This window comes from Acanthochromis polyacanthus, chromosome 2 (genome assembly GCF_021347895.1).
Source record: "Acanthochromis polyacanthus isolate Apoly-LR-REF ecotype Palm Island chromosome 2, KAUST_Apoly_ChrSc, whole genome shotgun sequence".
Classification (NCBI taxonomy): domain Eukaryota; kingdom Metazoa; phylum Chordata; class Actinopteri; family Pomacentridae; genus Acanthochromis; species Acanthochromis polyacanthus.
The window spans coordinates 47,256,326-47,268,577 of NC_067114.1; the positions used below are offsets into that span (position 1 = coordinate 47,256,326).

Here is a 12,252-nt window from a genome sequence, read left to right on the forward strand (position 1 = left end):
CTTGTTTTGGTTGTTCGTGTGTGTTAAGAACAGTTTCTTCTCGTTATCAGATGAAAACTCGACTCTTATTCAAATTAGGAAAAGTTTAATTAAGAGTCTTGAAGAATAAAAGACTCAAAGAAAACCAGCCGCCTTCATCAGCCAAACTGTCCATCAGTTCAGAAACTCTCCTGTTATTAAATATTGATTTTATTTTTCTGTTTTCCTTCAAAAAACACCTTTAGTTTGTTAACAGGAAGTCATTTTTCAGCCCATATTTTTAGGAGCAGAATTCAGCGACATTGTTGTGCAGTTGTGTGTTTGTACGGTGTGTATCAGTGTGTATCAGTGTGTGTGTATCGGTGTGTGTGTATCAGTGTGTATCAGTGTGTGTGTATCGGTGTGTGTGTGTGTGTGTGTGTCTCTTTAAGCAGCTCAAACAGCAGCTCGGTGTTTGTTCAGTTTGTCAATAATAAACCTTCAGCAGGATCTCAGAGCCAACGGAGCCTCCAACTGCCTGCAGGTACGTCTTATCTAGTCCTTAACTAGTCCTTAGCGAGTCATTATCTAGTCTTTAACTAGTCCCACTACAGCAGGAACGAGTCTTTACTCACGTATTGTCTTTATTCTGCTGTTAATGGGATCTTTAACTGTCCAGAGGTATGGAGGAATGTAGGAGTATTCTCCGTGAAACACCTGATTTTAGTCTTTTATTTATTTTAAACGTCACATCGTCGTAGTTTCGTCCTCTGATGTTGTTTAATGGAGGACAGTAAAGGCTTCTGACAAACAATGAAAACTCTCAAACACAAAATCGTACGAGACGTTCTAAAGCAACGATTCAAATATTAAAACAAACATTCAGGAAATGGTTTAAAATCATGTTTTAGCACAAAAAATACATTTTATAGAATGAGCAGAGATCTTTGTGGTGGTTTTGTGTCTCTTTGTGGTTGTTTTGTGTTTCTTTGTGGTTGTTGTGTGTCTCTTTGTGTTTTGTGTCTCTTTGTGTTGTTTTGTGTCTTTGTGGCTGTTTTGTGTTTCTTTGTGGTCGTTGTGTCTCTTTGTGGTTGTTTTGTGTGTCTTTGTGGTTGTTTTGTGTATTATCTCTTAGAGGATGAATGTTTGAATCGTTGTGTTTTTATTTTGTCAGGATGATTAAACTCCAGTCGTCGTTCAGCTGAAACCGACTTGTTCAGGTAAAAGTAAAACCTTCATCCTCTGATATTCACATGAACATTCTTTATTCTTCAGGACGTATTCAGACGTTACTCATGAAATGTTTGTTGTTTCAGTAGGAGTGGTTCAAAGTCAAATATTTAACCTTAAGCTTTAAACACGCTGTAAAAAATAACCGGTTTTAACTACAGTTTATTCAACAGTTTACTGATGTCTGACAGCTTTGGACTGTTTGGTTCAGTTACACTGAAAACATGAATACTGTGTTTGTGTTGTGTTCTATCAGGATCATGGCTGCAGTCGGAGCAGAACTCAGCGGGTTCTGGTTCCTGTCATCCGGATCTGTCGGGTTCTTCATCCTCCTCATCCTCCTCCTTGTCTTCCTCACGTCTCTCTGCAGCGACTGCAACAGGTCAGTTCATCGAGTCACCGATTCACCACTTGAACCTCCTCAGAACCTCCTCATCAGTCCAGCAGATATATGACATTTAAGAGGGAAAACACATCTAAGTCCTGATTAAACAGCAACGTTAATAACTAAAAAGATTGAAAATCACCACAACAGCCAAAATTACCACAAAAAGACACAAAATCCCCCCAAAATGAGCCAAAGCTACCCTGAAATGTTCAAATATGTCAGAAAAAACTCCCAAAATCACTACAAAATGTAACAAAATTATCACAAAACAGGTGAAATTCCAATAAAAAGTCAAATTCAAAAAAATCAACCAAAGAGGACTAAAGTTCCTTCCTGACCTCCTCAGAACATCTGGTTCTTCATCTCCAGGAACTTTACCAATGATCAGAGTTCTACCTTCATACTGAGAATATTTCCAGGTCCTTGAAGTCCATAGAAGAGAACGTTCCCTGGAGAAAATTCTAGAGTAGACCTACTCTAGATTTTTCTACAGTTGTCGGTAGGTCTACTCTAGAACTTTCTCCAGTTGTCGGTAGGCCTACTCTAGAACTTTCTCCAGTTGTCGGTAGGTCTACTCTAGAACTTTCTCCAGTTGTCGGTAGGTCTACTCTAGAACTTTCTCCAGTTGTCCATAGGTCTACTCTAGAACTTTCTCCAGTTGTCGGTAGACCTAATCTAGAATTTTTTCCAGTTGTCGGTAGGTCTACTCTAGAGCTTTCTCCAGTTGTTGGTCGGCCTAATCTAGAACTTTTTCCAGTTGTCGGTAGGTCTACTCTAGCACTTTTTCCAGTTGTCGGTAGGTCTACTCTCGAACTTTCTCCAGTTGTCGGTTGGCCTAATCTAGAACTTTCTCCAGTTGTCGGTAGGTCTACTCTAGAGCTTTCTCTAGTTGTCGGTAGGTCTACTCTAGAACTTTCTCCAGTTGTCGGTAGGTCTACTCTCGAACTTTCTCCAGTTGTCAGTAGGTCTACTCTAGAACTTTCTCCAGTTGTCGGTAGGTCTACTCTAGAGCTTTCTCTAGTTGTCGGTAGGTCTACTCTAGAACTTTCTCCAGTTGTCGGTAGATCTACTCTAGAACTTTTTCCAGTTGTCGGTAGGTCTACTCTAGCACTTTTTCCAGTTGTCGGTAGGTCTAATCTAGAACTTTTTCCAGTTGTCGGTAGGTCTACTCTAGCACTTTTTCCAGTTGTCGGTAGGTCTACTCTCGAACTTTCTCCAGTTGTCGGTTGGCCTAATCTAGAACTTTCTCCAGTTGTCGGTAGGTCTACTCTAGAGCTTTCTCTAGTTGTCGGTAGGTCTACTCTAGAACTTTCTCCAGTTGTCGGTAGGTCTACTCTCGAACTTTCTCCAGTTGTCAGTAGGTCTACTCTAGAACTTTCTCCAGTTGTCGGTAGGTCTACTCTAGAGCTTTCTCTAGTTGTCGGTAGGTCTACTCTAGAACTTTCTCCAGTTGTCGGTAGATCTACTCTAGAACTTTCTCCAGTTGTCGGTAGGTCTACTCTAGAGCTTTCTCTAGTTGTCGGTAGGCGTAATCTAGAACTTTCTCCAGTTGTCGGTAGATCTACTCTAGAACTTTCTCCAGTTGTCGGTAGGTCTACTCTAGAACTTTCTCCAGTTGTCGGTAGGCCTAATCTAGAACTTTTTCCAGTTGTCGGTAGGTCTACTCTAGAACTTTCTCCAGTTGTCGGTAGGTCTACTCTAGAACTTTCTCCAGTTGTCGGTAGATCTACTCTAGAACTTTCTCCAGTTGTCGGTAGGTCTACTCTAGAGCTTTCTCCAAGAGACGTTCTCCTTTCCTGCTTTCAGTCTTGAAGTTTAGTCTCAGAACATTCCAGGTCCTTGAAGTCCATAGAGGTGGGTCCAAAAAGACCAGAAAATTGTAGAAAATGGAGGAAATTCATTAAAAAATGCTTCAGAACGTTTCTTAAAATGACTCAAAAGTTGATCAAAATAACGCAAACCTTTTCAAAACGATTCCCATCCTGTCTTTAATTAGTAATACATAAACCAAAGTTCTTTGGAGTTATTTTGAACAGATGTTGAAGCATTCTGGGAGGTTGTTGTCATTTTGGACAAATTTGAAGTAATTTAGAAAAATTTCAAGACGTATTGTGAATGGTTTATCACTGGATTTGAGTCATTTTGAAAAGCTTTAAGTCATTTGGAACAAATTTCAAGACATTTTAGTGAAGTTTTAAATAGTTTTGGACAAGTCTGGAGTTATTTTTGAACAGATGTTGAAGCATTTTGGGAGGTCCTGGTAATTTTGGACACATTTTGGGTCAGTTTGAAGACGTGTTTGCTATTTTGGACACATTTGAGGTCATCTATGAGACGTTTCAAGACATTTGGGACAAGTTTTGGGTCAGAAAGTTCAGGACGTATTGCCCATGTTGTTTTACATTGTTTAGGACAAGTTTTTGGGTTATTTTGAACAGATGTTGAAGCATTTTGTGAGTTTTTTGTCATTTTTCTCTAATTTTGGGTCAGTTTGGACACGTTTTATTTTACATAAATTTAGAATCATTCATAACCATTTCAAGACATTTTGGACAAATTTTGATGTATTTCAGGTCATTTTAGAGAAAGTTCTAGACATTTTGAACATGCTTCAATTTGCTTACGACAGGATTTGAGACATTTTGAAGAGCTTGTTGTCATTTAGGACAAGTTCAAGACATTGTCGTCATTTTAGACGGATTTTTGTGTGATTTTGAACAAATGTTGAGTCCACTTGGACAAAGTTTGACTGCTTTTGTACATATTTGGGTAATTTTGGATAATTTTCTGTCATTTGAAGAAGCTTTTCAGGGCTTTTGAACAGTTTTTTAGTTATTTTTTAACAATTTTTTAAAAACTTTGGACGATTTATGTTTCATTTTGAACAAGTTTTTATGTTATTCTGGGTGAGTTTTGTGTCATTTGGAACAAATTTTCAAGTAACTGTCAATATTTTTTGGTTTATTGACAAAGAATAATTTTGCGTCCATAAATCTAATAAACATATGTTATTTTCTAGTCGCTGTTGAACTGCTTTTCTAACATTTCCTGTTGGTTTTCCAGACGTTCCTTTGAGCTGAAGGATCCAGAGGTGGACAGAAACCCTTCGTCTCTGATCAGAGTGGTAACAGACAGAAATCTGAATGAATGCTAAACCTGGGAAACATTGATGGGATGAAACGTGAGTTTAAGTTTCTGTTTATTTGCAGGTGAAGCTGGAAGAAGCCAGAGAGAATCCGATGATTGACGAGATCCAGAACGACGAGAAAGGTCAGAAAACGTCCGAGGATTTAATCTGAACGCTTTAACGACTGATGTAGACACAAACTTTTCAACTCAAAATTATATTGACGCTTGATTTGATAATGTGGCATCAACTGAACTCTGTAGTTTAAAGTCGAGCTTCAGTTCATTTAAATGGAGCCCGTGGAATCGTTCACATCACACAGGACACAATACTTCTGGGTTTTTTGTAGCTGCAAATTTATTGTTGGCATTCACCGTACTAGTTTGGCAGAGGGCATGAAATAAAATAACAAAATCGACTTAAACATACAAAAAATACGGCAGTGGACTCGGTCTAATCACATACATAAACAGTATGTATGTGATTAGATCCTGTTGCTACTACGGTCCAGAGTTCCAGAGTTATCCTGAAGACCACACTCTGGGTCACCTTTGAATAGAGTTTCAGATAAATAAACGATTTATTCAAATAAAATCACTCTATCAAGGAATGCTAGCCAGAATGACGCAGCTGCCTGTAGCATTACCTTGCTACTTATCATCGCAAATGGCGATCGACGCCCGGCGCCAATTCTCACAGTTGAACCTCCGTGCAGCTGTAATATCACGAAAACATCAAATAAAAGCGCATACATGGGTCTTCCTGTCATAAGTTTTCTGTAACTGTCTGTACTTACTTCGCACTTGATCACTTGACCACTTAAACTCAGCCTTAGCTGTTTTCACTGGCATGCAACAGGAACACAAGGACAAATACCCAGAATGCACTTCGTTTAACCAAACCAAAATGTAACAACACTGACACCCTGTGGCCAAAATAAATAACTACATGAAATAACACCACGACATGTCCGGGTTTTTATAACTATAGACCCTTTATTTGTTTACAAACATTGTGACGTTTTTTGTGGGCGGGGCTTATCCTGGAGGCAAAAGCGGAGCGAGAAGTCAAGCAGGACTGGGAGTATTTAGTTTGCGCTGGGAGTTTGCAGCGCAAACTCGAGCATTTTTAACCCGTTAAGCTTCAGTGTACCGCCGGCGGTACACTTACTAATTTGCATAGAAATTTAAAGAATGTCCGAAGGCTGCAAACGCGATTATATAAACATTATACGCCGATGGAAAGCTTAGATTCTCATGAATCCGCCGGTATAAACCACTTTCAGATGCGATTACCACAGCGGGTAATATAAACACATTTGTCCGACAAACAACGAATATCCATCCATCCGTTCTCTATACACGGCTTTAACGTACACAGCGCGACTCACATTTCCGGGTTCATTATTACACACAGATGAAAATATTCCACAAAAAACGGCCATAATCCAACCTTTTACATCCAGACGACACAAGCCAGTAAACTATTTTGTCCAAAACATGTCTTGAAGTCGGTATAAAATCCACAAATCGGTCGTTTTCAAGGAAATGCACCTCTCCATGCGCGTCCAATATTCCCTGTATTTCTCGTCTTATTTAACGGGTTATTGTTTTTGATTGTATTTTTTTCTGTGTCTTGTTGTGTCCTTGTTCTTATGGTGTGTGTATTTGGACTCAGTGTATGGAATAAAGCTGAATTGAATTGAATTGAATATTTTTTATTTACAAATAGAATATTAGCGATTTTTGTACTGAAAATGGCTGGAATTGACTGCAGCTGATCGTCTCTGTCCAGTCTTTTCACCTCAGTGCATTTAACCACAACTGTCTTCGTTCCCTCTGAGCACGAGTGTTCGGTGGAATCCTATAAAACTTTAATTTGCGTTCGCCAATGTCATTCCTCCTATTCTGGCATCCAAAAACACAGCAGGACCACATTTTAGAAAAGTTGATAGAGCCTAGTCCCTCAGTCTTTCGCCTTTCTGTCCGGCCGCGGGCTTCCTCTTTTGCCTCCAGCTAAAGCTGTGACGTCATTAGTGACGTGGGTCATTAAAGGGTCTATTAGACAAAATACAGAAAGTACAAAATAAACAGACTGAACAATAGAAGCAACAACTTTATAGTGAAAAATTATATTTAACAAATTTAACACCTGGCTACATAAATATAAGTTGATTTAATTAAAGGTTCTTCATCTTTAGTTGAACTTGTTTATTTATTGTTTTCATGTTTAAAGTCTTTAAATGTAATAGTTCAATTAAATTAAAATGAATTCTTCAGCAAAAGCTTCACATCAGACAGAAAAGACGTTTTAACATCAAATTATTAATTAATTATTGAAGTTTTTTAAGTTGATTATTCATCAAAATCAGTTCATCCTGGAAGTTAAATGTTATGTAGAAGAATATTTGATTATTATAATTGTGAAAACAAGGATTTAATTGAAGCTGCTCTGGTGTTAAAGGTAAAAAAATTTCAGTTAGCAAACCAGTTTCATGAAGTAAATTTAGCTTTAAATCAGTTTCTGCAGTGATTAGAGTCTTAGCTGATTGTTGTTCTTACATTAATCAGTAACATGTTGGCAGAAAAGTCAGTAAATTAGATTTAAACTAAAGTTTTCTGTTTGTGTCCAGAGTTCGGTCCTGAAGGATCCATTCCCTGGAGGAGCCACGTGGGGGCGCCGCAGAGCCAAACAGGTCCGTTTATTCAGCAAAAGAAGAAAAAAGGAAATGAGAAGAGAAAAACCTCCTCAGTTTGTTTTCAGGCAGAATTCAGGAAATATTTTATTCATAAACGTCTTAAATGATAAAAAACACTGAATTTTATGAAACATTTTCACACCAGGAAGTTATTTGTTAAGTTCTAGCAAAAACGTCTCATCTGTGACACTTTTAATGGTTTAAATAAAACTAACATTAGCAGTGATGAGACCAGACAGAACAGTTTCTAGTAGATTAAAATGATTGAATGGATCCAGCAGAGGACACACTCTGAAATTATTGGACCTGAAAATAAAAAAAATCTGATGTGTTAAAGTTTGACCAGACAACGTCCCAGTTTTTAGATATTTAGACTTGAAACCTGTTTAAGATGACTCAAGAATTATCCAAAATGATGTGAAAATTGTCCAAAATTATTAAAAAATTTTAAAAATTTAAAAATTTAAAATAAAAATTAACTTGAAACCTGGTGAGAATGACTCTAAATTACCAAAAATTGCTCAAAATGTGTAAAAACTGACTTGAAACAGTTTAAAATGAGTCAAAAATGACTCCAAATTTGCCCAAAAGGATTAAAAATTTTGTCTAAAATCAGATAAAGACTGTCCAAATTAACTTGAAACCTGCAGAGAAAGACTCAAAACAGTCCAAAATGACCAAAATAAACAATTATTGGTAATGAATATAGAAAAAACCTCCAGTCCAGGCTGGTCTCATGTCTCCAAAATGTTCCTGTTGGTGTATATCTGTGGATGGATCCATGTTTCTACTGAAATCCAGACTTTGATCCACATTTCTCCATGTGTTGAAGCTCTAACATCAGCAGAACCTGATGGTTAAAGTTGGACCAGACAAGGTTCCAGTTTTTAGATATTTCTCACTTTAATCATGTCCAGAATCAAAATTTGTCCAAAATGGCTCCAAGTTGTTCAGAATTATGGTACACTCATCTAAGATAAAACTGATGATAAACTTCCTAGAACGACTTTCCTGATGATAAAACTACATAAACTGTGGATAAACTTCACTACGTTTCCCATGATGCCGTTCTTTCTTCCTGTTTGTTTCAGAGTCTGGTCCTGAAGAAGCTCCAGTTTCCTTCCCTCCCTGGAGGAGCCACCTGGTGGCGCCACAGAGCCACGGTTCTGTTTACTGTTTACTTGTTTACATGTTTGTTTATCTGCTCATTAGTTGTTTTATTTGGTGCCATTTTTAATGATTTACCTGTTAGCTGATCTGTTTATTTGTCTGGTTGTTTATCAGTTCATTTATTCCATTAATTCTTATTTTTCTCTTCGTTATTTTTACTTTCTGCTCAGTTTTCTGTCGTCTCCTCTCTGTCCTTGAAAGTTGTGTTCAAATCTAAAGCAGAAAATTAAAACAAACTCTATTTTAAAAAGACGAATAAATAAACTAAATGAAATGACAAATAAGTAAACAGATAAAAAAAACAGTTATTAAAAATGAAGAGGTAAAAATAAACAGATAAATAAATGAACAAATAAGCAGATAAAAAAATTAAAAGATAAATAATTAGGCAAACTGAAATAAACAGATTAAATAAACTGGAAAAAATGAAAATACAAGAAATTCCTGCAAAAAATGAGTTCTACTGAACAGATAAACAAATAAATAAACATATACGGAACCATATGAGTAAACAATACATAAACAAAACTAGGAAAACAAATTAATCAATATACTAAAAAAAATGCAAAAATAAACTTCCAGAAATTTTTTTAAAAATGCAGAAAATTCCTGCTGAAAATGAGTTCCAAAAAACAAGTAAACAAATAAATAAATAGTTAACCATGTGAGTAAACAGAGATAAATAAATAGACAAATAAATTTACTGATTAAAAAATTTACAGAAAACTCCTGCAGAAAATTTGTCTCATTGAGCAGATAAACAAATAAACAAACAGATAAATAAACAGGCAGAAAAATGAGATCATTTATCAGCTAACAGACGACATAAATCACATTATACTCATCAGGTTTTATGTTTGTTTTCAGACTCCGCCCACGTCTACGACGTCATCAATGGGGGGCGGAGCAGCAACGACGCATTATCACTGACAGCCAATCAGAACGGAGATCCCAACGTTCCTCCAGCAGCAAATTTAAACTCCATTTATGCTCGAGTGAGTAAGAAGATGAACGTCAGCGACTCACCTGGTGGTTTACCTGGAGACTCACCTGAGGAGAGGAGAGGGGAAGAGGAGGAGCCTAAGCCTCCGCTACCGGACAGACGGACAGACATGGACTAACCCTGGACGGCAAAACATGGAGGACAAAAAGGAAAAGATGGAGGACAGAGATGGACAGAAGACAAGGGATGGAAGACCAACGATAATGGACAAAAATATGGAGGGTAATGGAAGAAAAAATGAAACAATGCTAAATGAAACAATGAAGGAAATTAGAAGAAAAAATGGAGGAAAATAAAAATGTAATAATACTGAAAAAACAAATGAAGGATAATGTAAGAAAAAGGAAGAATACTGAATGAAAAAAGTAGGATTATGGAAGAAAAATGGAGGATAATGGAAGAAAAATGGAGGATAATGGAAGAAAAATGGAAGAAAAATAGAATAACAACAGAAGAAAATGGAGGATAATGGAAGACAGAAGGAAGGTTAATGGATGAAAGACAAAGGTCAAAGGTCAAATAACAAAAGCTGCAAAAATAACCTCTGAAAGAGAAAAGACAAGAACCAAAGGATGAAGAAGAAAACAACAGATCTGGAAGATAATGAACAAAAACACGATAGAAAATAAAAAATATCTGATTAAAAACGACATTTATTATGGAGGAAACCAGAACTCGCTTATTTTAAAAAACAAATTCACCTTTTATTTAGTAAATCTTGCTCTGATCTCAGTTTATTTCTGTAAAAATCCACTTTTAGTCTGCTTTATGTTTTATATTTCTATATAAGTGAACCTTTTATTGTTGTGTTGCTTCGATAGGATGAACTTGAGGCTGTTTGTGGTGAAAGTTTAACAGTTTTTCAGGTTTGTGCAGTAAAACTAAAGAATATAAACCAACCAGAAACATGGCGCTGGATCAGTTTTTAATGGAACTGAAGTGTTGGAGCTTTGGGAGGTTTGCTGACTGTGGAGACGTTCAGGTTTCAGGATGAATCACGTTAAAGAGGGAAAGAAAAGGTTTCAGAAACTTCCTGCTGAGGTTATGAGTCAGAGTTCAGCAGAAAAGTCCAGCTGGTGACTCAGATACTGTAGAATTACATCGATCAGAAGCAGCTTTAGTTACAGTAGAAACAGCATGAAGCAAACACAAAGTCAGGGTCCAACGCTTTCTGTTTAACTGCAGGTCACATTAACCCGTTTAAAAGTTTGAAACTGTGGTGGAAAAAAGGTATTTTCACAGTGAAACTTCTGATGTCCACATCTTCAACATTTTTGGGTGGAAAAAATGTTAAAGGACATTTATTAAAAAAAATTGTTGGTTTTTGGTTGATTTTTATGTGAATGGATATAAATAATATATATTATATATATATATATATATATATATATATATATATTATATATATATTTATATATATAAAATCCCCCAAATTCTTGTAAATATTTTTTTAAAATGAGCAAAAATCTTTCCCAAAAAAATCCTAAAAATACCTAAAGTGATTCCATATTTATCAGTAAAACTTCTAAACTTTCAAAGGAAACTTTTTAGGAATCATTGGAATTTTCTTCCTGAAGATTTTGCAAATTTTCAGAAATTTGAGGAATTTTTTTGTGGAAAAAAAGGTTCCTTAAGAACAGCAAATTTTGCCGGATTTTGGTTGATTTTATGTGAATGTTCTTATAGAAAATGTCAGAAGTTTTACTGATATATACGTAATCACTTTAGGTATTTTTTGGAATTTTCTTCCTGAAGGTTTTGTAAATTTTCAGAAATTTGGTAAATTTTTTGCTGATTTTTTTTTTTTCAAAGGAAACTAAATTTTTTGGTAGAAAGAAAGGCTGTGTCCGAAATGGCATACTAACGTACTACTCATACGAAGTGTGACGTCAAAATAAGTATGTAGTGCGTTCACATTAGATAGTATGAAAAGACTGAGTACGCGAGAAATACCCGGATGTATACTATATCCGGAAATTTTTTAAGTATGCGAGGTGACCACACTAGTCATACTCAATCGCCCCATAATGCTTTGTGAGCTACCCACCGAAATGCAAGCCTCCGCGGGATCTGTGGCCGGACCGCGGCGATTTTTATTTTATTTTATGTGGTTAAGTAGTCATCCTAATCACCCCACAGATTTGAGAAATAGGCGTTTTCTGACCAACGTTTTAAATTTGTCAGACGCCTCACAACGTGCTACTGAATGCTAGCAGCTAGCTGCAGCAGCTCGCTTTGCATACAGAACAAGTAGCAGCTACCTCCAGTAGCCTGCAGCTACAATTGAAACGATTCGCATAATCTGGCTAATAACTGCATGAGGAGTGCCGGCTTGAAATTACCACATTAATTATGCGACTGTTTGTTAGCGTAAAATCGACCTGAAGCCGGCATTCAGCCGAGATATTTGATAGCCGTACTTGCGGTTTTTGTCGTCGGAGGTTTGAAATGCATTATGGGAAACGTAGTAGTATACTACAGTGTGAACGGTAGGCATTCTAATCATACTTATAGTACGTAGTATACAGTATATACTCATTGAGTATGTAGTATGTAGTACGTTAGTATGCCATTTCGGACACAGCCAAAATGTTACCTGTCCAGGTGGAATAGACTCCACCCTCCATGACCCTGATGAGGATTAAGCGGTGTATAGATGATGGATTCAATTCAATTTT

General features: G+C 36.7%; 1 protein-coding gene across 1 annotated transcript; it reads left to right on the top strand.

Moving 5' to 3' along the window:
* The first annotated feature begins 97 nt into the window (after positions 1-97).
* Positions 98-10,484, top strand: si:ch73-204p21.2 (uncharacterized). The gene is made up of 8 exons (XM_022208686.2): positions 98-502; positions 1,133-1,178; positions 1,445-1,570; positions 4,640-4,700; positions 4,786-4,846; positions 7,336-7,398; positions 8,493-8,564; positions 9,439-10,484. Exons 3-8 carry the CDS (start codon positions 1,449-1,451, stop codon positions 9,690-9,692), a joined length of 633 nt encoding a protein of 210 aa, XP_022064378.1. The 5' UTR covers positions 98-502; positions 1,133-1,178; positions 1,445-1,448; the 3' UTR covers positions 9,693-10,484.
* The last annotated feature ends 1,768 nt before the right edge of the window (positions 10,485-12,252 follow it).